Consider the following 26,310-nt stretch of genomic DNA (forward strand, 5'->3'; position numbering starts at 1 on the left):
TCGTCACGCAGCACGCCTCCTCTTCAACCAGTCCACGGCGCCGTCATAGTCGCAGTTGAACTGCAAGAACTGGCCCGGGTCCAGTGTCACCTTTTGCGAGCCCGACTCCGTCGCCGGCTTCGCCTGCTGTCGACTGTACGCCTGAATCAAACTGACACGGTCGTAGCGCGCCTCCCACACCTTTTGCAGAACGTTGCTGATCTCCTGCTCCGTCGGTTTTGTCGGCCTCGGCCCAACCTCCGCCAAGAACGCGGCTAGTGCCTCGGCGTCCTCGACACTCTGGCTCGCGCCCTGGCCTTGGGTCGGCAGCATCGCATGCGCGGCATCGCCAATCAAGACAACACGGCCTCGCGTCCACCGCGGCAGCGGATCCAAGTCGCGCAGCTGCCACAGGCCAATGTCATCGTCAGAGGCAGCCTCAAACAAGTCCATCAGCCATGGGGCGAAACCAGCAAACGCAGCCTTGAGCTCGGCTTTGCTGCCCGCCCGGACCCAGCTGCTGTCGTTGTCCTCCTTTTTATCCTCGCTGGCGCTCGCGTCCTTTGCGCCGCCGCTGTCCGGCACCAGGGCCACGAGCCCATAGAGCGCGCCGCCCCGGCCCGGCCCCATAATCACGCGTCTGTCGCCGCCCACGACCATGGACGTAATGGCCGGATCGCTGACCGTGACGGACGGCGGCAGGCCCGCCACCTCGTCGAGAAGCGACCGCGGCATCAGCACGCGGTACGCCGACAGGCCCGTGGGGATGGGCGGGTACTGCGCCGCCTGCGCGCCCAGCACGCTGCTGCGCACGACCGACTTGATGCCGTCCGCGCCCACGACGAGATCCCCCTGCAGCCGGGTCCCGTCGGCCAGCACGACAACGCCGTCCTCGGGGCGGCACGAGACGACCGCCGCCGCCGTGCGGATCTCGACGGGCGCGCCCGGCAGCACGCCCGAATCGCTCACGGCGGCATCCCGCAGCGCGGCGTGCAGGTCCTGCCGGTGGTAGAGCACCCGGTCGGCGCCAAAGCGCGCCGTGTCCAGGGGCAGCTCGCGCACGACGTGGCCCGCCTGGTCGAACATGCGGAACCCGCGGTCCACGAGAGGCGACGCCGTTGCGAGGAACGGGTCCAGCCCCAGCTTGGTGACAATCTTGCTCGCATTGGGCTGCAGCGAGATGAGCGCCCCGACTTCGTGGAGCATGCGCGAGCGCTCGAGGACGGTGATGTGACGACGGGGGGCGCGAAGGGCAATGGCCTAGGGAGCATGTCGATTAGCATGTACAAGTGTGGTGGGATACAGGCTCCATGAACCAGATCCTATTAGGAGTCGGGGTCCTACCGCAACCAACCCGGCAATGCCGCCGCCGACAATGATAATGTGGAACTGGTCGCCGTGGCTGCCCATCGTGTCGTGATGTGTGATGTGATACGTCATTGGGGTATTGGAGACATTGGGAGAGGAACCTATCGGCAGGTCTACTGTTTTATTTTGTACGAGCAACAGGCAAACAGACCCACATGCATTGGGGCCCCTGCCGTACGTATCGGCTCCAAATTCAATAGCTTGAGTTGGCGACGAGACTTGCTTGTGGTATTTTTTATTATTCCGCAGCGTTGTTCGGACCAGCTGCTTTGCTCGACTTATACTAGTGCTGTCCGGCCTGATTCCGAACCGAGCCGAATACAACGACTCGTCACAAGCTCTTCGTGCGGGGAATCCTGCAATGTGAACTGCCGTGAACCCGGTTGTGGATATCCATTCATGACTAGTGTTTCTTCCTTTGTTGAGGGCTCGTCCATTCCTTCGGCAATGACACGCGGCATAGTTCACGAATATGGTCTTTGGTATGTACAGTGGTAGTAATTTAAACGTATGTCTACTATGCTTACTCAAGTACCACAACTCTACTCTACTCAGCCAAGACAGAATCACTCGTGAACATGACCACCCGTCGGCTTGCCCACGTAGGGTAGACTCACCGACGTCGGGTACTGCCCACCAAAGTAGATGGTGTGCTCGCCCTTGTTGAGCTCGTGGTCGGGGCGAGGCGCCGACCAGCGGCTAAACTCGGCGGCCGTCGGGTTCTGCCCGCTGATGCGCACAGAAATGCTCTCGCCGGCATCGTAGTCGACGCCCAGGCTAAAGAGGCCAATCTCGAGCTTGACGACGGTGCCGGGAGGTACCTTGTCTTCCTTGTCGTGCGGGTGGAAGGGGAAGTTGGGGTGGATGCTGCGGGACGCGTCAATGGCGCGGTGGGAGGCGCGCAGGATGCCCATCTGGCCGTAGTGGGTGTTGACGCTCTGGGTCTGGGCGTCGTCGAGCTCGGCGACCGAGTTGATCGGCGCGGCGTGCAGCGGGAAGTTGAGGTGCACCATGTCCTTGCCGCTGCGGTCCTTTTTGCGGAGGATGACAAAGAGGACAAAGTCGTCGCGCGTGGCCGACGCGGCAAAGACGGTGACCTTGGGAATGCCGAGCAGGCGGGCGGGCTCGTCGAAGGTGTGCGTGAACTCGATCCAGGCGTTCTTGTCCTCGGCGTTGTACGTGAGCGTCTGGACCGCCGCGGGGGCGGCGTCCACGAGCCGGCCGCCCGCGCCCGCAAACAGCTCCAGGTACTGCGTGTCGGGCACCGGCCAGGCGGCGAGCTCAATGTCGTGCACGGGCGGCGCGTCGCCAAAGGGCAGCGTCGTCCAGCGCACCTTGGGGGTGTCCGTCTCCCAGCCGTTGTCTTTTTGGTCGCGCAGGTAAAAGTCAAAGAAGTGCTGCAGCTGCGTCGCCGACTCCGGCACGCTGTACAGCTCGTACCACTCCTGGTACGCGCCCCACTGGATCCATTTCTTGTCGTGCGGGATCTCGAGCCACGCCCGGATCGCGCCCATGTTGTGCAGGTTGCTGACGTCGGACCCGCGGATGTACGCCGGGCACTGGATCCGCGTCATGTCCACGCGCTTGTCGGCCCACCACGCGTTGATGGTCGGGCTGCGCCGGTACATTTCCGCAAAGTCTTCGACGCCCGACGCCGCCGGCCCGCGCAAAATCTCGGCCGTGATGAGGTCAAAGTTGGACATGCTGAACCACCCGCCGCGCACAAACTGCTCCCGGTACAGGTCACTCAGGCCTTCCCACGGCGCAATCGCCGCCAGCGACGGCGGCTGCTGCGCCGCCGCGTACCACTGCGCAATCGCGAGACACGAGTTGCCCGCCATGCCCACCTTGCCGCTGCACCACGGCAGCGCCGCCACGGCCTCGATGACGTCGTACATGTCCTCGGCGTCCTGCGAGCCCAGGACGCAAATGTGCCCGTCGCTGTTGCCCGCGCCCCGCGCGTCCACGCTCACCACCGCGTACCCTTTCGGGCACCACACCGCCGGGTCGAGCCCCTCAAACTTTTCCAGGCCGCTGAGGTCCGACCGCTTGACGCACGAGTGCCACACCGTCATCGGCAGCATGTCCAGCGAGCTGTATTTCTTGCCATACGGAGACCATCCCAGGATGGCGGGCACTTTCTCCGTGGTGTCGCCTGAGCCCTCTGGGCGATAGACGTCAATGTAGAGCCGCGCACCGTCGCGTACGACGATTTCGACGTCGTGGTCGAGACGAATGTCGCTCGTCAGGGCGCGCGTGTCCGGGCCAAATGGCTGTGCGCCGGCCTTGAAGAGTTCCGTCTCGCCCGGACGGAAGCCCGAGAAGCCATTCTCGCCGACCTTGCGCTCCTTGATGCGCTTGACCGCAGTCTGCACGGCGACGGGCATGATGTCGAGGGAAAAGAGTGTTCGTTTGAACAGCTGTCTAGAAGTGAAGGATGTGGTTAGGGTAGCACGGAAAGGGCAGGAGCTGGAACGGAGCTGGAAGAGAAAGAAAGAGCTATGCAAAGTTATCGCAGTCTGTAGATGGAAGGAGCGGTTGAGAGACAGATTGTGCTGCTTCGTAGTCTCATAGCCAGTCAACGTGAACGGCAAACAACCACAACTCCATATATACATGCATCAAGACAATGCCACAACAAGACTGCAATACGAACAGCCTCTGTCTCCATCTAAGCTCCCCGCATTAACTCCTCGGCCGCATAGCAGCCATACTTGTACTAGGCCCACCCCTCACGTATCCGTTTTCCTCCACACGCGCCCGATCCGAGGTCTGGCCGGAAGACTCCGTTTGGGGAAGAAATGCGGGGAACCAGCAGATGTAATCGGAATGGTGTTGGTTGTGAGTATACATATCCCTACCAGTTTGTGTCAAAAGACTCCGAGTAGCAAATCCGAGGATTCTGTTTGAGGCCACCGTCGCTGCCAAAGGCATTTTAATTCGCAGTTATTTAACCCATCGAGATATCGACACAAACAGAACTCGACGTTTAACATCCATCTGGAAGACACTGAACAATCTAGAAGACCAGAAACAATCCATCATCACCCCCCTCATCATTTACACATTCTACAGACAGCACAACCTCCCCACCTCGCCAACATGTCCACCACCACCACCCTCGAGGCCCATGGCACGTTTGGTGCGCAGTTTGAGACCAAGAACCTCGTCGACTTTGACACGTCGCGCGTCTACGGCGACTGGCGCGACGAGTTCCACCGCACCGGCTGCGTGGTGATCAAGAACGTCATCTCGCCCGAGCGCGCGCAGTACTACGTGGACCAGCAGCTGGCGTGGCTCAAGAAGTTCGACCTGGGCTTTGACGAAAAGGACCCGTCGACCTGGACGGCCGACCACCTGCCCGTGTCCTTCAAGGGCGGCATGTACTTTGCTTATGGGTGCACGCACGAGAAGATGGCCTGGGAAGCGCGCACGGAGCCGGGGGTCATCGAGGTGTTTGAGAAGCTGTGGGAGACCAAGGAGCTCATATCGTCGTTTGACGGGCTCAACATCTCCATGCCCAACCGCACGGACCTGACGTGGTCGCCGTGGCCGCACTGCGACCAGAACCCGCAGCGCAAGGGCATGCAGGCCGTCCAGGGCCTGCTCAACTTTGCGCCCAACGGGCCCCGGGACGGCGGCCTCATGCTGATGAAGGGCTCGGCCAAGCTCTTTGACGAGTTCTTTTCGCGCGAGCGCGAGCAGGACGACCACGAGGACGCGCCGCCGCCCGAGATCAAGTTCATGGACCTGTTCCTGTTCAGCAAAAAGGACGTCCAGTGGTTCCTCGACCAGGGCTGCGAGCTCGTTAAGGTCGACATGGAGCCCGGCGACTTTGTGCTCTGGGACTCCCGCACCATGCACTACGCCAAGTTCCCCGAGGGCGACCAGATCCGCCACGTGCAGTACATTTGCATGACGCCGCGCAAGTTTGCCACGGACGAGGCGCTGGCGGCCAAGAAGATTTGCTTCGAGAAGAGCTACGGCACCACCCACTGGCCGCACTGCAACATCCGGCCCTCGTCGGAGAAGCCGATGCGCAACGGCGAGGTGTGTCCCAAGTACCGCACGGAGCCGTTTGAGAAGCCCGTCGTGACGGACCAGATTCTGCGGCTCGCCGGCGTCAAGCCGTATTAGGCTGTATGTGGGCATGTACATGTAGAGTTTCTTTATGTTGAGAAGGATAGTTTGAATTCGACAAATAGAAACGCGTGACTGTGACATTCGCATCATATTATACATTATGTTGACATTTCCGTACACGTGTTTCACCGACGCCTTTCCTCGTTCAACAGGCTGAGGTTCCCTCGTAGAGAGCACGCACGTCGCCTTCCGTATGCGCCACCGTCAGACCGTCGTTCCACAGGTTCGTTGTCTCTCCCGCGCCCAGCCCCTTGTCAATCGGCAGCATCGTCCCCGCTACGTGGCTCTGCCAATGGACATCCGTCACGTCCGTCTCGCCACCCAGGTCCTGCCACACGCACAACATGATCTGGTCCGCCCGCAGGAGCCCGCGCACCGCAAAGTCGGTGGCACATCGGTGGCAGCTACCGCGCCGGCGCATGGGCTGCTGCTTGCCGTCCGTTTCTTTGTCGGCGAGGTCATAGTCGCTGTCGCATTCGTTGGCGTCCATCTCGTCGACATCACAGCCGCCGAGATTGTACATGTGGCGGGCGTGCCGGACGCTGGCCGCCATGGCCTCGCCCACGTGGCGGACGGCCATCTGGAGGGCAAAGGGTTTGGTTGCCCCCGACGCATGACAGTCTTGGCATGCGTCGACGGCCTCCCTGGCCATGTCGATCCACACCTCGGACTTGCGATGGTTGAGCAGGAGGTGCGGGCAGATGGCCAGGCTGACATTCGCCACCTCGCGGCGGGCCATCTTGACGGTCGTCTTGAGCAGGTAGCGGGCCTGCTCAATGCGCGGCACAATCGTGTATTTGACCGTCGTCTTCTGTACGTAGGGGTAGCTGCTCGTGCTGGCGCGGTCGGTCCTGGTCAGCGCACAGTCAGCCTTGATGGGCGCGAGCGCGCGCTGGAGACAAGACGTCAGTTGCTGGCGGCGTTTCATGACATCAGCTATCATGCTCTTCAACTTTTCTCCGTCTTGTCGCATGGCCATGTCGGCAGCCATTTCGGCAAAGCCGTTCTTGCGGTACTTTCGCTGGGTGGCAGTCACGTGTCCGCCATCACCGCTGCTCTCTCCCATTTCCTTGTTCGCGCCCTCTGCCTTGTCCAAGGACGCCAGCAGCCGTGCACGCTTCAGAGTCAGCTGTACATCCCGGTGCGTCAGACCAGCCAACGATGTTCTCTTGGACGACGACGCTTGGCCCATGAACCCGAGCGCGCGCTGGTACCGCTCCTCGGTTACAACTGCATCATTGTCTTCGGGGGATTCACACGGTATGCGGACATCGACGGCGCTGGCCATGATAGCGGTGCGCTGGCATGGTGCGTGAAGTGCCGCCTCCATTACCTTCGGGCCTTTCTTGTAGGATGAATTCTCTATGATAGCCACGTCCTTTGCGTGGCATTCCTCCGCCGTGGCCGAATGCAGAGCCGTGCATTCTGTGCACATGTAGTGGTCCGGAAGATCACGGGCCAGCGTGGACAGGAATGATATGCGCTCTGCCTGTGATCTTGGGAAACCGGTAGCCCCATCGTCAACTGCGAGCTTGGCTGGCGCATCTGTTGACGTGACCGGAGGAGGCGTCGGCACTAGCGTATCCGCCGACGACGACGAGTCGAGTTCATCAGCCATAATGACGAAGGACGATGATGATGGAAATAGCAAAAGATTGGAGATTTGTCCCATGTGCGTTTTGGGGACAGGATGCGGAACATAGGAGAATGATGGTGGGAAATTGTAATATTAGGTGCTGTGAAACTTTGAAATTGGAGCTCAGGGGACGCAAAAAAAAGGACAATAAAAAAAGAGAAACTGGCAAGGAGAAACCAGGTAGGGTACCTACATAAATTTTTGCCGAACCTGCTGCTCGTTAGCATGTAAGGTAGACGACGAATTTACTCAGCGAGGCCGTTGAAACATGATTGTGTCTGTTGGTCCGGTCTTGTGACGAAGCTGACAATGCATCAGGCTAACTAATGCGTGGTCAAATGTATATGTTCACTCTATTTGCACCAAACACACGTTTAAAATGTATGTCCTTTATTTCAAGAAATACTATTACTGAGGACCTCCCAGTGGCCGGTTATGGGACACAGCCTTTTCTCAACGTCGTCTGGTATATTGCCAGTATTACTGTGCATCGCCCAAATGATAACGGCGATTAGAGCAACACTTACCAAGGGAAAACCCCCGTATTAGCCTTGTTTGGGATATATTCGCAGGACTTATGTAACTGCCACTGGGGTGGGGCCCGTCTTTGTAGAACTATGGTCGATGATCAGACAATTTGGGCAGTTGCCCGTCATACGCTATTATACGTTCATGGCAGAACTAATAGATTTACACAGTTAGAAACGGACATGTTGCGTGACATTTTGAAGATTTCATTTTGCTAGTACATTTTCTCGTGATATGCAGCACAGAGCTACATTAGTCGTTATCATCGTTCTCGTCGTCATCCACACGCCAGGTAATCGTGCCATCAGGATGCCTACGGTAAAACCGTCCGGTCTCGTCCTGTGTCCAGTCGTTTTTGTACATGCTTCGATGACTTGAATCACTTTGCGACCCTCGCGACCGCGGAGCTTTTCGTTATTCTGCAGCCTCAAAAGAGACCGACCTCTGATCAGGATTGCATGTCTGCGCAACGTTGCCGAAAAGAGTACCTTGGCGTTCGTGTCATATTAGAGGGTTGGTCACACAGTAGTTCTGTTTGTCACGGGCATGTATCGAGGTCGCCAACGTTTTGACCGGTGTTCACTCCCAGTCTCTCAACCTGCTACTGCATCCTTTTCTTGACCGAATTAAGTGTCCATTTAAAATTCTATATATCGTAATCATGCCGCTTCCTTCTAAACTGTACAAACGTACCGCCCCGGCCCCCGGACTGGCCCTGCACCACCGATGAATTACACCGCCGGCTGCGCTCCGGCCTCACAGCAAGGCCACTCCTCCGATGGCTTATCCGGAGCGAGAGGCTGCCGGAGTATAGCCTTGCCCGGGCGCTTGAACAAACACCAGCCTAACGCTACTACCTTCCTTTATTCTTACTTCCTTCCTGTTGTCTCCTTGTTTTACCTTCTTTCTTTTCTTTTCCTTATTACCACTTGATAGGCCCTATTAGAGGGCTACTGCACACCCCCGGCACCTAGAAAGTGCTCACGCATAGATCTGTGGTAGTTTTATCCCCATGAGGGTTCTGCCTAGCTAGACGCCAATAGCCAGGACTGGCTGAGAAAGGCGGATAATAATAATAATAATAATAATAATCATGCCGTCTTTTTTTCCTTTTCTTTTCTCTTTTTTTTTTTTTTTTTTTTTTTTTTTTTTTTTGCTATCGCTCGCTCGCCCGCCGCTCAGCAGTTCCAGCCGCCGTCGACTGAGATGCACTGTCCGCTCACGTAGCTCGCATTGCTGCTCAGCAAAAACACAACCACCTCAGCCACCTCGGACGGCTGGCCCGTCCGGCCCACGGCCACCGCCTCGGGCGTCGTCGTCACTGTCGCCTTGCCGCCACGGGCCGCCAACGACGCCCGCAGCATTGGCGTGTCCACAAACCCGGGCGCCACGCAGTTCACGCGGATGCCCTGCTTGCCGACTTCCTTGCACGTCGCCCGCGTCAGGCCCACGACGCCATGCTTGGAGCTGCAGTAGGCGGCCGAGCCGATGGCGCCCATGATGCCCATGATGCTGGCCGCGTTGACAATCGACGCGTCCCCATTTATGCCCTTTTCGCGCATACTGGCCGTCTGCGCACGCATGCAGTGCATCAGCCCCGTCAGGTTGATGGCAATGTTGAGGTCCCAGTTGTCCTCGTCCTCATCGGCCACATTGTTCTTGTAGTTGGGCTTGAAGACGCCGGCGATGTTGGCAGCACCGTCGAGGCGGCCCAGCGCAGCCACGGCGTCGGTGATCCAGGCGTCGACGGCCTTGCGGTCGCGGACGTCGACAACGGCCGAGTGGACCTTGATGGTGTGGCCGGCCGCCTTGGCATCGGCCTCGACAAGAGCGACGGCCTCCTTGAGCAGGTCGACCTGGACATCGGCCAGAGACAGGTTGGCGCCCTGCTTGGCGAGGAGCTGGGCGGTGGCCAGGCCAATACCGGACGCGGCGCCAGTGACGACGATGTTGCTATCTTTAATAACAGGCATTTTGAGTGTGTGGGTCCGGGTGAAAGAAGGGGTGTTTGAAGATGTCGTCGTGGAAAGCTGTGAGAGTGAGAGTCGGTTGAAATGCGAGACTGGAGACAAGACGCTCTGCAGCTGGTCGAGTTCGAGGGGCAATGGCCTCTTTATACTAACATGATCGCTCTGTCCTTGCCCTGGCGCCTTCCCTTCTTCAGCTGGACTGCACCTTTTGGACTAGGCCATGACTACATCATGATTCCAATGAGTGCGCTGTCAACCATTGAAAGACGAGGGAAACGGTCGGGCATCGGACTTAGGAGGCACACCAGGACCCCTGCATCTGGAGCAGGAGAAAGAAATCCTTTCCCCAGTCGGCGCCAGTTCCTTTCAAGCTTCTGACCTCCAAAGCTACCCTTTGTGCCTTGTTGATGCAGTAGTGGGGTTGGAAAGGAGTTTAGCGGGGAAACATGACATCGAAGAGAACGAGCGACTCAGTGTTGGAGAATGGGAAAGAAAGTGGATCAAAATGCACACCCTCCGAAAGGTCCCTCTGATGTTTAGGGAGAGTAAGGCAAGCAATGAAGAAGGTCCAAGGTACGTTGTACTTCTTGATAGGCACCCGGACAGCTGATTCTCTTTATTAGGACCATAGCACAATTCTCCAACGTCGACTCATGTGTGCTTTGTCAGAGAAATGGCCATGGAGATCCAGGGATGCCCCACAGACAGACCTCTCGTGTTGCTTTCTTCGTTCTCATCGGCGTCTTCCTCATGTCGCAGAATACAGTTCGGGGCAGTCGGGCCAGTGACCACGGATGCTCGGCGTTGGGTGGTGACAGAACAACGGAATGCAATGCGGGGATAAGCATAACCGAGTCCGCCGTTAGTGGGCGTCTTGGCGGTATGTCTTCATTTTCGTTGTTGGACAATTGAGTTGGTCAGGGCTTTCGGAGTGGGGCTTGGCGCTATGATAGTTCAAAAACATTACGTAGTGTCGGCATCTCGGAATGTCTGGTCTTCGTAAATACGGAACAATATGAGTCTGTATTTAAATGTATCCCCCTTCCCAGCAGGACAAAGCAACTGACATCTTTCCAAAACCAATGCCTAAGATCTAAGACAACGATGCTAGATATCGTCTCACCGGTGCCATTCCAACAGGAGCCGGGGTAATATTCACTCTCTTTACACTCGCGTCGCGGTCTCATCTAGGAGGACTGGTATCTGAAATCGTTACGATTGGAGAGGACGTATCCGGAAACAAGCCTTGCGGCATAGATTCTTGTTCTCTTCGATAGGTACCTTGGGCTTGGTCCTTTGATATTGAATCGTATTTCTTTATTTCAAAAATTCTTTCTATTTAATGCCTCTATAAAATAGTTGAACTACATAAAGTATAAAGTTAATTCTTCAAGCTTTCGTCATACCGTTTTTTAAGATTCTTGGCGATTTCGATATTATTTACAGCTCTCTCGCGAGAAGCTTTCGCTCGTCGTTCGAGCCAAGCATTCCGGTCATCTACGAATACCTTGAAGCGCTCTTCACGTTTCTGGATATTCTGCTTCTGTAGGTCGGTGAGCGGTCTGGCTTCTGCTGGTTCCGGTGCAGGCTTAATAGTAGGTCTATTCGGCAGCCTCTCGTCCAGTGGCTGGATCGTCAGCTTGGGTCCAGGCAAGGTCTGGTACCAATAAGCCGTAGTTGACCAGTCATCCCGCAGGTGGTTCGCATGGCCGTGCTCGAGCTGCACCTTGATTTTCTTGTCGAATCGGACTGGATCTGCGAGATGCCAGCGGTACGAGACCTGATGGTTCGGCACGTCTTCCTCGTGGATGATTGTACCGCAAAACGGATATGCGTTCTTTTGCATACCCCATCCTTGACTGAAGTAGTCCTCGCCACCCGTACCGTGCATGCTTGGGGGCCAGGTATCGTCGTCGATGAAGATCATATCATCACCTTCACCCCACCACGTGCCTTGGTGGTGGAGGACAGAATGATTGCAACCAATATAAGTGCCGGAGCCGGTGGTCTCAAGAATGGTGTAACCCTCCCCGGTCAGGTTGGGCACTTGGGTTTCGAGGCTGTTGGTCTGCATCTCATTGGGAGCCCAGCCGTTGGTGGGGTTCTCGCGACGCCAGTGGGCGTGGAAGTACAAGATCTCCTTGGGGTCGAAAGGCTGAGGCAGGAGCTCATAGTCGATGTAGAAGTACTGGAAGTACGCGTGCTCGCCCTGGTTTTCAATCTCGATGCGGGCACGCTTGTTGAAGGGCATCGTCAGGTAGCAATTGAATGCAGCCGACCCGCCGTACTTCTTCTCCTCGGAAGGCTTCACCGAGACAGTGAAAGGGAGGGACTGGAAATTGGCAGCCATGGAGTGGCCCAAGCAAAAGAAGTCACCGATCGGGGCAATGACATTGGGTGTCTCCGAGTCGTCCCAATACATCTTGATGATGACCTTGCGGTAGTAATCAGGATCGCTGTCCTCGTAGCTGAGGCCAAGCGCATTGTGAATTTCCATCATGGCCACACCTGACTTGGAATAGGGAATGAGGCCGGGACCTAAGATGCGGCGGCATGTCTGCACAAACCAAAGGTGCGTAATCTTGCCCGGACCTTCAATGTTGGCCAATGTAGCAGTCTCACCGGGGAGTACAACAAACGCATCTTCGTTGAGCCCGGTCTGGTCGAAGCTGGAAATGCGAGCAGTGCGTCCATTCTTGCGTATGGCGACCGAGGACAGTAAATCGCCACCGAGAAGCGTTGAAGACATAGTTGCTGGATTGGAAGGTGATTTCAACGATGTTGTTCGATATGGCTCGCGACACAGCTGTGAGAAAGAGAATTTTTCGTTGCTAAAATTTGTACGAGCTGTTAAAGTTTGTAGCCATTGATTTGGAGATCGTGAGGCAGTCTATGGTAAATATATATACAACGTCCATACATAACTATGACGGTCGGGTATAATCATCTGTTTGATAAAACAGACTTAGGCCCGAGAACTCCGAGATCATTGACGATTTGGTTATTGTGAAGCAAAAAAGATCATTACAAGTCTGTGTATATTGGGACACGTCGCGGACCTAAGACCAAAGTTCCGATTCGGTCATGGGAGTTCCCTCTGTATTTATTTATTTATTTATTTTCATGAACAATGGAGAAAAATAGCTGAACCCACATGTCCCACCTCCCAAATCATCCAATCCGGAGAGGATGTGTTTTTTCTCCGCACCGAGCGCATTCATGTGTTCAAATAGAGTACCGAAAATTCTTGTACAGAGGTCGCGGAGTAAATGACTAGCACCGCGAGCACAGCTTTATGACGCTGTGCCTGTGGGTCGCGTGTGTCACGCGTGACGTGGGTGCGGAAGCGCAATTTTTCTATTTCCGTATGCGGGGGAGTGGGCGGTTTGGTAGATGTCGCCGACAAACGACCGACAAAATCTCTCGTGTGGAGAAACTTGACTCGCTGTCTTGACATAAGCTTTCGCTGATGCGGGGATTGCTGCGGAGAAGACCTAGCCCAAGCTGGATGTATTTACACTCTCAGCATGTGAAGCTAGTCGATCGTGTATCTAGACGTTGGCATTGGCCTTGCATGGGGTCCCCATGGGCCGTTTCGAATAAGAATCACAATTCTAGATCCGGCAGGCTACGGTGATTCCGTCGTGACGACAATTAGAGCGAGCGTTTCTCCTTCACACAGAAACCTCTCAGGTCAATAACATTGGAGTATTGATCAGTGACATTCGTACGAGTTGGGCTGACTTGTGTTTGAGCTATAAACCCTCTTAGTTCCGCGACACTGAAGAGTCTCACTTGCATTCCATCGACACCAGCTATTATTCTCTTTACTTGATTACACACCGAGCCTGGCTTTTTTCTGAATCCTATACACCAGTCTGTCTTTAGACACTCAACCGCTAAGATGGGTTGGCAACTCAAGAAGCCCGATGATATCGCGGGCAAGTCATGGCCTGCTATTCTTGTTGGCTTGTTCGTCGCCTTCGGTGGTGTGCTCTATGGGTATGTTTCTTTTACTGGAACCCTGCCAAGAACAAGACACCCATTAACGTTCTATGCAGATACGATACAGGCACGATCAGTGGCATTCTTGCCATGCCGTACTGGGAAGATCTTTTCTCGACCGGCTACCGAGACTCGTCTGGCCATCTTAATGTCGACTCATCCCAGTCTGCGGCCATTGTTTCGATTCTTTCTGCTGGCACCTTCTTCGGCGCCTTGAGCGCTGCCCCCATCGCCGACTTCATTGGCCGTCGCTTCGGCCTTATTGCTTGCTCCTGCGTTTTTATCTTTGGTGTCATCTTGCAGACGACAGCGACGGCCATCCCTCTGTTCCTTGCCGGCCGCTTCTTTGCTGGTCTGGGACTCGGCATGATTTCGTCCATCAGTACGTAAAACCCATCTGTCTTTCCCTTGGAAACATTTGCCCAGTAGATTTAGCTTTCAACTAACTGACCCAAAGTCCCTCTGTACCAATCCGAGACATCCCCCAAATGGATTCGTGGTCTGATTGTCGGCACCTACCAGCTGTCCATCACCATCGGTCTCCTGCTTGCCTCCATTGTCAATAACGCGTCAAAAGATCGGAACGATACGGGTTCGTATCGAGTTCCTATTGCTGTCCAATTTGCATGGGCTCTGATCCTCATCTGTGGCATGTTTGTCCTACCGGAAACTCCGCGTTACCTGATCAAGAAGGACAACCACGCCGCAGCTGCCAAGTCCCTGGCCCGCCTGCGTCGCCTCCCCGAGGACCACGAGTCTGTCCTCGCAGAACTTGCCGAAATCCAAGCCAACCACGAATATGACCTCTCCCTCGGCAAATCCTCCTACGCCGACTGCTTCAAGGGCAACTATCTCAAGCGCCTCATCACTGGATGCTGCCTCCAGGGTCTCCAGCAGCTGACGGGCATAAACTTTATATTTTATTATGGCACGCAGTTCTTTAAGAATTCCGGGTTCACAAACTCCTTCACGATCAGCTTGATCACAAACTGCGTGAATACGGCGTCGACGTTTCCGGGCCTCTACGCCATTGAAAAGTGGGGCCGCCGCCCGGTGCTGTTTTGGGGTGCGGTGGGCATGTGCACTGCACAGTTTATTGTGGCGATCCTCGGCACTACGACAACGACACAGGATGCCCAGGGAAATATCATCGTGCTGAACGAGAGTGCGCAAAAGGCCGCCATCGCCTTTATCTGCATCTACATCTTCTGCTTTGCCGCCTCTTGGGGGCCTATTGCTTGGTGAGTCCGCCCCTTGTTGCTCATTCTTTGCGTGCACGTTGTCTAATACGTCCGTTTCATCCAGGGTTGTCACTGGTGAGATCTTCCCCCTTAAGATCCGCGCCAAGTCTCTGTCCATGACTACGGCCACCAACTGGCTCTTGAATTGGGCTATCGCGTACTCGACTCCGTTCCTTGTCGACTATGGTCCGGGTAACGCAAACCTCCAGTCGAAAATATTCTTCGTCTGGGGTGGGTGCTGCTTCGTCTGCATTGCGTTTGTTTACTTTTTGATTTATGAGACAAAGGGGCTCACTTTGGAGCAAGTTGACGAACTGTATGAGGAAGTGAGCGTGGCGAAAAAGAGTATCGGCTGGAAGCCGACGGTGTCCTTCAGGGAATTGCAGGAGACAAAGGTTGTCCCGCACACGGAACAGGTCGACGATGCAGCCGCCGGCGCTGCGCAAGGTTAGTTCCGACCATTGCCCCCGCTGTTCCTACATCGAATGCTTTGCATTTGCAGGAATACGCAAAACCGTACCAGTTTTTCTTTGCCGCCCTTCAAACCTGCTACTGCAAATCAAATATACGTAGGAATAAACTGGCTCGTCATCACCAAAAGGCTCACATTCTCAAAGTGCATAAAATATATTCTTGTTCAAGTTTATGTAACGAGGTAAAGTACCTTTGCTTTTCACAACTTCTGCACTACGCAACTACCAATTTACGTAATCTTCTCTTTACATGGAGCTGGATGAACCGCAATAGGCTTGGCGAAGGGTTCATTCTAAATGTCGTGCTACATGCCATTGCATACATATATCAATACATGATCTGACGGTCAGTATAGCGACATCGAAATTAAACAACGTTACTAAACATATTGTACTGCCGTCTAATAATAGGACTTGACTTTTCCACTATCCAAAACAAGGCTACATAGGTGATAATTTTCCGGGCTATGCGTTGCAATGTCGCCTGTACACAGCAATGGCATACTACCATATGTTTTAACACCAGCTTGATCCGAGTGGCGTGAGCGTAATACCCTTGAACACGGCACTTCCACTATTGGCCTGCAGTTCAATGCCCCTGGATTCCTGGTAACGAGGCCAAACAGTTGCTGTGAATACTGTACCATCCGCGGCAAAGATTTCCAAACTAGAGCGGTCAATGAACAGGTCGAGATCCAGTGTCTCAGATGCACCATCAATGATGGCCCACCACGTCCCTGCCTGGCCGTATCCAGCATTGGTGGTGTCCAGAATCAGCGTGTGGTTGCCGGGAAAGTAGGTGAGCAAGACAGATTCCGCCGCAGAGCTGAAAAGAGAAAGGCTAAAAGATGACGCAGTCGTCGATTTCATGTCCACTTGCAGCTGTAGTCGGGCGGCTTGCTCACTGCCCAAGCTCGTAGCTTGGCTTTTGATCGTCTTGGGACCTAGGTTCTGAGCCTTGCCAGATGCCAGGCTCGCCACCTCCGAAACTGGCTTGCTGCCGAGGCCACCGTTGGAACGGATAAACAGTTCGCGGGTGATGGACTGCTGTCCAGCCCAGCCATTGATGCGGCTTGGCCACTTGTCTGTGTCCCAATTGCCCATCCATGTGATGGCTAGGTTTCGGCCCGCCTCGTCCTTGTACCACTGCATAGCATAGCTGTCCGGCCCGGCGTCAACAATGCCGCTCGACTCGCTGACAAACACCGTACCGTTGTACGTGCCAACGTGGTACCAGCCCAGGCTGCGGCCGCCGTAGAATAGGACCCACTTGTCGCCGACCGGGAAAAAGTTGGGACACTCCCACATGTTGCCTGTGCTGCCGTCCCCCGAGAACAGGACGCCTACATAGGTCCAGTCCACGAGATCCGTCGAACGGTACAGGTGCACTTTGCCGGTGACGCTGTCACCGGAGCCGATAACCAGTTTCCAAACATTGTCGATTGTGTCCCAGAATACCTTTGGATCGCGAAAACCACTCTCTGAGTTCGCAGGGGGCTTGGCGATGACGGGGTTGTTTGAATCGAGTGTGAATGTTGTGCCTTGCGAGCTTGCTGCGGTGGAGACGACCTCCTGCACGGCACCCGGGTGGAGAGCAGTGTTTGTGAAATCCGTGAAAATGAGTCGCAAGTCCCCCGTGGAATTGTCGCGAACCGCGCTGCCTGTGTAGCGACCAGACGTGTCCTGGGGATTGTTGGGATACGGCGGCTGCAGGGCAACGGGTAGCTCGCGCCAATGGACGGCATCGGTGCTTTGCGCGTGGGACCAGTGCATGGGACCCCAGAGTGGCGCCGCCGGATTGTACTGACTGAAGAGGTGGTGCTTGCCATTCCACTGTATCAGACCAGACGGGTCGTTGATCCAGCCTTGGTACGGTGTGTAATGAAATTGGGGACGCAAGGGGTCCGCAGCATAGAGCGAGCATGCCTCTGCGCTGCCAGCGGCCGGTTGGTTGGCCTGGCCGAGAACGTTGAACGTCAGGTGGTTGTCGCCAAGTGCCGCACAGCCAGTGCGCACATCATCAAAGTTGATGTGGCCAAATGCGGCGGTACTGTTGTCAACGACAAGGAGGTGGACAGCCTGGCCGGCCCATGCACTGGTGTCCCACGTAATGCGGATGAGCGCCTCGTCATTCTGTGGTGTCTGTTTCAGGAGAATGTGGCCGTCGCTGTCGCGTACAAGGGCCACGTAGACATTGTCTGGATCGTAACCGCCACCAATGAGGAAGCTCAGCACGTTGCTGGCTTGAAACGAGCTGGATTTGAGTTGCCCAACAGCGGTGTCGCCGTTCTGGGCATAGCCCCACAAGAAGAATTTGCCATCTTGACTAAATGGTCCACCCCAGAAGGAAGAGGTGTTGGTGACAGAAGACGAGCCAAAAGCGTCGCCGCTGACAATCGTCCAGCCGTCGAGTGTGCCGCTCTCGAACCCCGGATTCACCGGACCAGGGTACTCACGGCCGCCACAGCCACGAGACTGAAGGGCGGGCACGGCCGCTGCGCCGAGGACGTAGCTGAGAAGTATCTGGGAAAGATAAAGGGAAGGATGCATCTTGGATCTCATATGAGTTTTGCGAGTATCTTGAGTTGTGACTTGGAGTTTTACATACTATCCCGGGGTGAGCGACCGCCCTTATATGCCTCTTTTCAAATAAGCCTCTATTACTCGAGCACATCCAGGCACGGCGATCTTATGTCAAATGGTCATGTCAGATGGCTAATGCTCCATGTTCAGGACCAGCCTTTATTGCTCATTTTCCCCACGATCTCCAACTCCTTTGGTGCGGTATTATTTTTTATTGAGAAATAAAACCAGTATAAAAACAAAAAGGGTCTTATCCTCAACAGACATCGCGATGGAACTATCGTGCCGAGGCTAAGTTGCTACTATGTTCATCAAAACAGTCACGCTGTCCACGAGAAGCAATGACGGTTGTAGGCACAGTCTTTTCCATGACCCAGGGCCGCTGAGTACTATGCGGGGAAGTAGAAGAAGCATGTTCATCGCTTTAAAATTCGCTGGAATAATACAGTCGTACACCTTGCTTCATAAAACATACTTCGGACGTGCAGCATGCAAATAAGCTGGGGATTGTGGGGTTTGAATTCAACCCTTTTTAGATCCACGGCGACTGAAGGCCGTCGTCTTCCAGAATAGATGTTGGAGGTCCGTGGGGTAAAGGGGACTTTCTCAGCTGGACTAAAATTGGCACAATGAACCCGGGGCTTCCGTTAACACTTTCCTTATTCCTTTCTCCTCTCGTCGTGTGCCCACCAACATCGCGATTCGGGTTGCCGCATTGGGCGTTACGGTGACGTCAAAACACAATTTCGCGGACATCTTGGTTCCTCCGCGACAGGTTATTGCTCTGAGAAAAAGGTTTGTGGGTCTGGCACGTGCCAATTTTTGGATCTGGAATCTAAGTAAATCGCACCTCCACAGATCCAACTCTTTTTGGATTTGTTGGTCCAGGTTTTCCCCACCAAGGACAATGCCGTAGCCTCTTACCTCGCTAGTTTTTCTACATGGCTTTTGAGGGTTCCTGTTTTTTCTCGGTGGTGCGGAGGCGACTCTCCTGACAAGACAGGGTCGAGGTCAATGTCAGAAACCGCGAATATTTCTCCAGCAACCACTTTTGGTCTGAAACCCCGCACGATTGCACATTTCTGGGGATTTCTCCATATGCTCCAGACGCATGTGGTCTTCAGACATTAACTGATACTGGGGTTCAATTTAATACGTACCTTCGCGGAGTTGACGGCCTGTTTCCAACTCGCGTTGTCAGTCTCAATATTAACCCCGACGAACACGGCCGATCCGCACAATCCAAGACAAACTCCACCACAGATGTCAGGAGAACTTTGCGACTCGGAATTCGGCGAAATGCAGGATCGCTCCTCTGAGCCCCTAGCGGACGTCGGCCGACTGGTGACCCATTCTGCGAATACGCGGAGGAAGACGCGGAGTCGGATGACTACTGCGTGCAACGCTTGCAGAGCCAGACGAACAAAGTGCGATGGCCGTAAGCCGGCCTGCACGTTTTGCCATGGCCGCAACATTGTGTGTCACTATGAGCATAATGCCACTGGCCATTCATCCAGGTACGCAGCGACTCACCGCTCTGGGCGACCGATACGACAAAACAATTACACTGTTTCTGACTGACTTAGGGTTGAAAATGAGCTTGCCGCCATCAACCAGCGCCTTGAACATATCACCAGCCTTCTGCCGTCCAGCCAAGGGCAGTGCTGCAATAATACGCCTCGAGTCTCCACGGCCACGGCAACGGCACCGGGCCAAGCCAACGATGTGTTTACCGGCCAGGAGAAGTTGCCGTTCCAGCTCCTGGGAACAGCCTCAATAATGACCATTCTGGGCCTCGAGCCCGGCTTTTCCCAAGACCTCATCAGACTGGAAAAGGCTGTCACTCTCACTGGCACCGGCAATACAATTCGATTGCGTGTGATACGGCAACAGGAGGCTATTGAGTCACTCGCTGCGTTTTCGACATATGTCCACAGCTGGTACCCGGTGTTGCGCCCAGGCTTCTCCGAACGCTACTTTGGTGTCATTACTGGGCCTCTGACCCCGTGCCCAGAGTCGTGTCTCGTGCTGCTCGTTACCGCAATTGGTGCCCTTGCTCGGCAGGATCATGCCTTGGGAGGTGTCTCGCACGACGGCAGCGATATTAGTGAACACTACTTGGACGTTGCTATGATCTCGCTCCCTACGGTTCTTGCCGACAGCAGCATTGAGAGCGTGCAGTCCCTCGTCCTGCTGAGCATTTACTACAACTGTCTTTCCAGGCCATGGCAGGCCTATCAGTACGCCATGATTGCGTCGTTCAAGGTCCAGAATCTGCTCAAGTGTATGGACGAGAGCGACCGAGACGGCGAACTGGGTGAGCACGCGAGGAGGGCGTACTGGGCCGTTCTCCTCGTGGAAAGCGAGCTCTGCGCTCACTTTGACGTGGTGGACAGTGGTATCTGGAAATATGACGACGAACTCGCTCTACCCGACAGTCGCCGTACGTGGCAATTTGATGTCGAGGAGGGTTCACCCGAAAGCATAACCACACCACCAACAAGAAACATTTTGGCTGCGAACCTGCATAGCTCCGACAAGACACATTCCTATTTCTTGGCCGAGATATCGATGCGGCGAATGCTACACCGCTGCAACACGGCCATTCGACGAACAACGGAAGGAGAAATCGTGTATGCCGCAAATATTGCGCTGGAGCTCGAGCTCCAGCTTGACGATTGGTACGGATATCTACCAGAGATCGTCCGCTTCCATGACCATGATTTGAACATGTTCGCATCCGCAACCGGCTTTCCTGCTACCGAGGCGCTCGGCAATTTTTTGCGGGTGCAATACTACTGTTGCAAAATATCCATCTACTGGCCCGCCGTGTATCAAAGCATACGAGACGGAACGGCTACCAACACGGCGCTCAAGCACTGCGAGCGTTTTTTCCACGCTTACACCTTGATGATGCCGAGTATGGTCACATGCATCCGTGACTGCTTTGTCAATCGATGGACTCTTTATTCCACCATTTTCATGACGTCTATGGCCGTCATACGCGCGGCTGAGGTTCCATGCCTGTCCCGCGGCTGCGCTGTGGACTGGGAGCGGATTCTCCAGTGTCTCAGATTAACAGAGGGGGTGGACCGACGGGTCATCCAAGCCAGTCCATCCCTAACACTTCTCGACAGTGTGCTTGCCCTGAGGTTGTCTAAAATACAGTCTCTTGGAACGAGGAGCGAGGAACAGTGAAGCCAGGTCAGGTCTTGTCGAATGAAAATCATCATACCAGGAAATTATCACCATAATTTAACTTATGACCTCATTTGAACTCCCTTTTGTAAAAAAATCAGCTGTTGTAATTTCATTTAATTTCACGTATTGTAATTTTCAAGGTGCATCTTTAAATACAAAGTATTTATTGAATATTGCTTCATAGATGATATAATATCCGAAGCCTTTCTCAACCCGGCTTCCTACGGATCGTTCGTCCCTAGACCATCCCAAACGGCAATACTTTCAAAGGTGGAAGTGTTCTTCGTGCCCGTCGCGAACGCGCTGATTCCACCAAAATCCGGCCCATGGCCTTCAGAGTACACCATGGTGGCCAGAGCGAAACGGTCGTTGGCAAAAATCTCCAAAATGTTTCCATCCGAGAAAATTCGGAGGTGGAGCTTTTCCAGCACCACATTTCCATCGTCGTCGCCAGACTCGGGCTTTTTGAAAAATAACGTAAAGGGTCCGGCGTCGGGGCACTTGTTCACCATCTCAGCCGTATTGGAAGCTGAACGGTCAACGGTTATGGTCTCTTCCATAACAGCGAAGATAACCGATGTTCGGATGGAAAGGTCGCTGTTGTGACGCAAATAGAAACCGACAGTTTCGCATCCAGAGCTGATGGATATTGTCGCCGCCAACTCCCAGCTCGTAGAATGAGTCTCGTAGATGAACTTGTGCGAGACGTCCGTGGTCAACGGCAGTGATACAGAGGCTCCGATCTGAAACGCTTTGCAGACCACTGCGTCCCGGAACTGCATCACCTCGGAAATTGGCCGTATGCCCAGTGTGAGCAGTGTCTTTGAACCGTCTGGCTCCGTGCTGGCAATTTCAAAGGGCGCCATGTCGGACAGCTCGCTGTGCAAGGGCTTCTGTACCCCTCGTATCCGGAGAAGAAATATTTCGCGGGGCAGCGCGAGACTGCCGTTCCAGCCCTTTTCTTTCGCGACATCCATTGGAATGTCGTCCTCTGGTAGCCACGCGTGAACAATGCGACGGCCCGACCTTTCATCCAAAAATGAATTTGCAGCATACAACGGCCCATGGTCAAGGTACCCGCCATGCTTGTACTCGAGCTTGACGCCTTTGTGACCCGCCCCTTTGAGCTTGCCCGACATCCACACCTGGGTCCTGACCGTTCGAGACGGAGCTCTTACAGGTTGCTTAAAGTTTTTCACGTGGTTTTTCTCAATGTCCCCTTCCGCACCAATCACCAGAAACTCACGAGTGTCCGAACCGTTCTGTAGCGTAACAATGTTTGTGCATTCCCAGTTGACGCCGTAGTTGCCGCTCCACTTCTTCGAAGGCTGGAACCTCAACGGTACATCCACCAGAGGTCCCACGTACTGCCAGTCATGTACGTCGCTGCACGGTATTTTGTACAGAAATGTCGTAGGCCCGGTGTCCTGTATACCACCTGACACCAACCCGTAGAGGACGTTGTCAGTCGTACCCAGAGCTTGGTCCAGCGCAGGCGACTTGGTCACGAAAGGATCCCGGAATCCAGTCACCGTAAGACCTCCGGGCTCGCCATTCAAAATTGGATTCCGAGGCGCCTTTGTCCAGCTGTTTCCGCCGTCGGACGACAATGCTATGGCTATGCCGGCCGCATCCCGTGGATACGGTGGCGTGCTCCAGTGAAACGGGAGCCGCTTGACCGAGGAATACGCAACCTTCAGCGTTTGGTCAGACTTGTCAACCGGAGGTACCCAGCAGCCCGTGAATACACCATCTCGGTCGTACACCGCCCCGGGAACGATTGCGGGAGAAGTCTTGGCCAATGTCCATACAAGCATGTCTTTTGAGACAATGTGACCCCAGGACATATTCCCCCATTCGCAGCTGACTGGGTTGCCTTTTGAGGGTGTTAGTCAAGTTTTATAAGATGGGCTAAGTCTCGACCATTTCTTTTTCCTTCTCCTTTCATTCATTCCCACGGGGAAAGGTCACCTGTTGCGAGTCACACATACATTGGTAGAAAAGGTGATACAGCTTTGTATGAGGATCATAACCTGGAGCACATGGATCATTGATCCAAGTATTTGCCGTGAAATGAATATGGGGCCGGACTCCAAGCCGGTTCGCTGCCGTTGATGCCATGCTCCTTGCCTTGCTGGGACGATAAAGTGTGTCGGTTTGCTTTCCCTTCTATGGTGCTGCCTCCTCCGGCTTCACTCTGCCTCTTTACTGACTTTCCTCTCTCTTTTATTTATCCCATCATATCGCTACTGAACACCAATCTCTTGCAGATTGTAAAAACTAATCGCACGGAGCTCCGGTTCGTACATTGACACGAAGTGTCACCTGACCCGTGAAACTGCCAAGAGAACTACAGACAAACTTCGCGGCCTGATCAATCGCGGAGTTGTTTGTAATTCCGCGACGCGGTGCCGCTAGGAACAACTACATGTAGACGTTTGTTGTTAAAATCTTGCTAATGGCAGTCACCTGTGCATCATTTCCACTAGCGTCCAAGCCACGCCACACTGCCATGACACACTGTTCAATCGCCCGATCTCCGCGATGGATGTCTTTTTGTGGGGCATGGAGACGAGACAATGAGGTGGGCTAGCCTGGTTTCCATATCCACGCGCGCGAATAAAAAAAATCCATCAACTGCATTCGAAGTTGTAACCGGTCGACATCTCGAAAGTCGCTCTTGTGTTATGATCACAAAGAAATCCGGGGTCTAGCTTCTTAACCCCCGATTGGGTCTCCTTGTGCCCCTCGACAACCCCGGTTCACCCCATGGAGCCCCGCGAAATGAAGTCGTGATTTGAATTCAAACGCGCGCATATCATAGAGTCACCTTGTGCCGTATCTACTCTATAAAACACCGTCGACTCCGGGGTCGTCTTTCGACAAACCACCTTGGCGATCCCCAGTATTTCGAAGAACTACGAAAAGAGGCAAAAAACATAGGCACATTGTTACTCAGCACAATATACCATTTACTTGGTCGCTTCAAAGATGACTCTAATTCATGGGTAATGTCGACTCCAATCACCACTGTCCATCCTTCCGTTTTGTTCAGCCATTAACTATCTCATCGCCAATTGTGCAGAGTTGATTACTCTGTTGTCAATCCTGACAACAAATGGCAGATTCTCAAATCTCAGAAGAGGTTTGCCTTCTGGGGTACGTCTGTCAGTGTCGTACATGACTTGCCTCCACAAACATGTTATAACTAATATGCCGGACAGCACTTTTGATATCTGCCGGTGTGGTCATGCAAGGTTTTGATATCGTGGCGGGAGGCCAGCTGGCTTCTTTGCCAGCCTTCAAAGAAAAATTTGGCATCAAACACGACGGTACTTACATTATTCCGGCGCACTACCTCTCCGCCTGGAACTCCATTGCGCCCGCGACCGAAGTCGTTACAACTTTCATTTTTGTACCGCTTCTAGATAAGTTCGGCCGCAAATGGGGCATTCTCGCTGCCATGCTTATATCATGTGCTGGTGTTGTTCTCCAACAAATGGCAGACAATTGGCGAGTACATCTGGCTGGCCGGGGCGTCAACGGCATCGCCATCGGAATGATGTTTACAATTTCACCATTGTGGATCGGCGAGACATGTCGCCCGGAGCTCCGTGGCTTCTTCCTTTGTTTTTTCAACACCAGTATTGTCGTTGGACAGTTTGCTATTGTCATAGTCGCCGAGGGCAGCAGCCATATCACCACAAAATGGCAGTGGTGGCTCCCTGTTGTTGCCATGTACTTCTTCCCTCGTAAGTACGCCCCCGGTTTGTGAGACGCCGAATCGTTTGGCTGACGTAGCTAACAACTATAGTCCTCCTGACGGTAGTATGGCCCTGGTTTCCAGAATCACCATACTGGCTGATTCGCCATGGCCGCCCCGACGATGCGAAGAAATCATTGCGCCGTATCTACGGATTCAAGGAAGCCGAATACTACGACATCGAGGTAACTCGGATTCAGGAAGAAATCCGTCTTACCAGCCAGCTGCACGGCTATGACGATTCCAAGCCACCTCGGCGCTTCTTAGGAGTACGAGTCGAAGAGGAATTGCAGTGTTTTGATAAAATGAACCGAAAACGCACATTCACGGCAATCTTCTGCGCATCAGCACAGCAAATGATCGGTGCAACATTTGTGATTGGATACGCAACGTACTTTTTGCAACTCATTGGCATCGGCAACTACTTTGCGGCTTCTTCTGCCCTCTACGCCGTCATGCTGCTGTCCAGCATTGCGGCCTTCCCCCTTACCGAAATGTACGGTCGCCGATTTCTCATTGTTCGCCCTCAGTTCGTCTTGTGTTTCATGCTTCTCATTATTGGCATCTTGGGCTGCGTTCCCAACAAGGCCAAGGCAAGCTGGGGCATCGTGGCCATTCTTTATGTTTGGGCAATCATCTACCAGCTATCGATCGGCGCGACCGGCTTCGTGTTAGCCTCTGAGGTTGCCACAATGAGACTTAGGGCGGCGACACAGGGTCTGGTCACCATTACGAACTCCATTTGGGGTCTGATTAGTAAATTCCTCTCCCCGAAGACACGCGCCATTGCTGAGAAACTCATTCCGCTGACTTTGAATGATCTAGTGCAATTCACCGTCCCATACATGATCAACACAGATGCAGGGAATTTAGGAGGCAAGGTTGGTTTTATTTTCCTTGGTCTTGGACTCATGGCTGCTGTCGGTGGCTATTACCTGTTTCCAGAGACGAAAGGCCTTTCGTTTGAACAGATCGATGAGCTCTACGCGATGAAGGTACATCCTAAGCACTTCAAGAAAGTCGCGGAAGAAGCAGCTGGCCGCCACATCATCCCCGAATTCAATATGCCCTCCGTACTTGCCGACAAGGAAGGTGTCCAGGTCGAGACCGTTTAGGAAGGGAGACGTTTATACATATGAAGCCAAATATTGCATCATCGTCAGAAACATGACAATGACTTGCAATTTGACTATCCTTAGTTTAGATGGGGCAGGGAGGACCTGTACAGATTACGAAGCTTATATGTAATAACAAGGGTAATTGTTGCCTATTATTTAAATCTTGAACGCCGGCACTTTACGTGTATTTTTTTTTTCGGTCATTCCGCCTATGTGTCGAGGTATGGTGAAAATCGCACGGTTAAAGCCGCGTTGGGGCGTTGTGCCACAGTTTCACTGCCTGCTAGGGGCAGCGTGGTACT

The 26,310-nt window shown here is 54.0% G+C and overlaps 11 protein-coding genes across 11 annotated transcripts; 4 read left to right on the plus strand and 7 right to left on the minus strand.

Moving 5' to 3' along the window:
* Nucleotides 1-3: 3 nt before the first annotated feature.
* Nucleotides 4-1,389, minus strand: SPSK_02511 (uncharacterized protein; the record flags this gene model as incomplete). The annotated part of the gene is made up of 2 exons (XM_016729380.1): nucleotides 4-1,239; nucleotides 1,324-1,389. 2 exons carry the CDS (start codon nucleotides 1,387-1,389, stop codon nucleotides 4-6), a joined length of 1,302 nt encoding a protein of 433 aa, XP_016588928.1.
* A 524-nt stretch (nucleotides 1,390-1,913) lies between these two features.
* On the minus strand, nucleotides 1,914-3,734 carry SPSK_02370 (uncharacterized protein; the record flags this gene model as incomplete). Its single annotated transcript, XM_016729242.1, has 1 exon — nucleotides 1,914-3,734. The coding sequence occupies one exon, from the start codon at nucleotides 3,732-3,734 to the stop codon at nucleotides 1,914-1,916; it is 1,821 nt and encodes a 606-aa protein (XP_016588929.1).
* Nucleotides 3,735-4,449: 715 nt separating this feature from the next.
* Nucleotides 4,450-5,484, plus strand: SPSK_02634 (uncharacterized protein; the record flags this gene model as incomplete). Its single annotated transcript, XM_016729502.1, has 1 exon — nucleotides 4,450-5,484. One exon carries the CDS (start codon nucleotides 4,450-4,452, stop codon nucleotides 5,482-5,484), a length of 1,035 nt encoding a protein of 344 aa, XP_016588930.1.
* A 151-nt stretch (nucleotides 5,485-5,635) lies between these two features.
* Nucleotides 5,636-7,108, minus strand: SPSK_02476 (uncharacterized protein; the record flags this gene model as incomplete). The annotated part of the gene is made up of 1 exon (XM_016729345.1): nucleotides 5,636-7,108. One exon carries the CDS (start codon nucleotides 7,106-7,108, stop codon nucleotides 5,636-5,638), a length of 1,473 nt encoding a protein of 490 aa, XP_016588931.1.
* Nucleotides 7,109-8,832: 1,724 nt separating this feature from the next.
* Nucleotides 8,833-9,627, minus strand: SPSK_02720 (short chain dehydrogenase/reductase family oxidoreductase; the record flags this gene model as incomplete). Its single annotated transcript, XM_016729587.1, has 1 exon — nucleotides 8,833-9,627. The coding sequence occupies one exon, from the start codon at nucleotides 9,625-9,627 to the stop codon at nucleotides 8,833-8,835; it is 795 nt and encodes a 264-aa protein (XP_016588932.1).
* Nucleotides 9,628-11,005: 1,378 nt separating this feature from the next.
* SPSK_02518 (uncharacterized protein) lies at nucleotides 11,006-12,373 on the minus strand (the record flags this gene model as incomplete). Its single annotated transcript, XM_016729387.1, has 1 exon — nucleotides 11,006-12,373. One exon carries the CDS (start codon nucleotides 12,371-12,373, stop codon nucleotides 11,006-11,008), a length of 1,368 nt encoding a protein of 455 aa, XP_016588933.1.
* A 1,155-nt stretch (nucleotides 12,374-13,528) lies between these two features.
* SPSK_02380 (high-affinity glucose transporter) lies at nucleotides 13,529-15,322 on the plus strand (the record flags this gene model as incomplete). Its single annotated transcript, XM_016729252.1, has 4 exons — nucleotides 13,529-13,626; nucleotides 13,686-14,011; nucleotides 14,087-14,870; nucleotides 14,935-15,322. The coding sequence occupies 4 exons, from the start codon at nucleotides 13,529-13,531 to the stop codon at nucleotides 15,320-15,322; spliced, it is 1,596 nt and encodes a 531-aa protein (XP_016588934.1).
* A 537-nt stretch (nucleotides 15,323-15,859) lies between these two features.
* Nucleotides 15,860-17,893, minus strand: SPSK_02325 (beta-fructofuranosidase; the record flags this gene model as incomplete). Its single annotated transcript, XM_016729197.1, has 1 exon — nucleotides 15,860-17,893. The coding sequence occupies one exon, from the start codon at nucleotides 17,891-17,893 to the stop codon at nucleotides 15,860-15,862; it is 2,034 nt and encodes a 677-aa protein (XP_016588935.1).
* Nucleotides 17,894-19,189: 1,296 nt separating this feature from the next.
* Nucleotides 19,190-21,124, plus strand: SPSK_02348 (C6 transcription factor; the record flags this gene model as incomplete). The annotated part of the gene is made up of 2 exons (XM_016729220.1): nucleotides 19,190-19,443; nucleotides 19,513-21,124. 2 exons carry the CDS (start codon nucleotides 19,190-19,192, stop codon nucleotides 21,122-21,124), a joined length of 1,866 nt encoding a protein of 621 aa, XP_016588936.1.
* Nucleotides 21,125-21,348: 224 nt separating this feature from the next.
* SPSK_02428 (beta-fructofuranosidase) lies at nucleotides 21,349-22,974 on the minus strand (the record flags this gene model as incomplete). Its single annotated transcript, XM_016729300.1, has 1 exon — nucleotides 21,349-22,974. One exon carries the CDS (start codon nucleotides 22,972-22,974, stop codon nucleotides 21,349-21,351), a length of 1,626 nt encoding a protein of 541 aa, XP_016588937.1.
* A 1,403-nt stretch (nucleotides 22,975-24,377) lies between these two features.
* On the plus strand, nucleotides 24,378-26,005 carry SPSK_02427 (MFS transporter; the record flags this gene model as incomplete). The annotated part of the gene is made up of 2 exons (XM_016729299.1): nucleotides 24,378-24,879; nucleotides 24,975-26,005. 2 exons carry the CDS (start codon nucleotides 24,378-24,380, stop codon nucleotides 26,003-26,005), a joined length of 1,533 nt encoding a protein of 510 aa, XP_016588938.1.
* Nucleotides 26,006-26,310: the final 305 nt, after the last annotated feature.

This window comes from Sporothrix schenckii (assembly GCF_000961545.1).
Source record: "Sporothrix schenckii 1099-18 chromosome Unknown Cont43, whole genome shotgun sequence".
Taxonomy (NCBI): Eukaryota; Fungi; Ascomycota; class Sordariomycetes; order Ophiostomatales; family Ophiostomataceae; genus Sporothrix; species Sporothrix schenckii.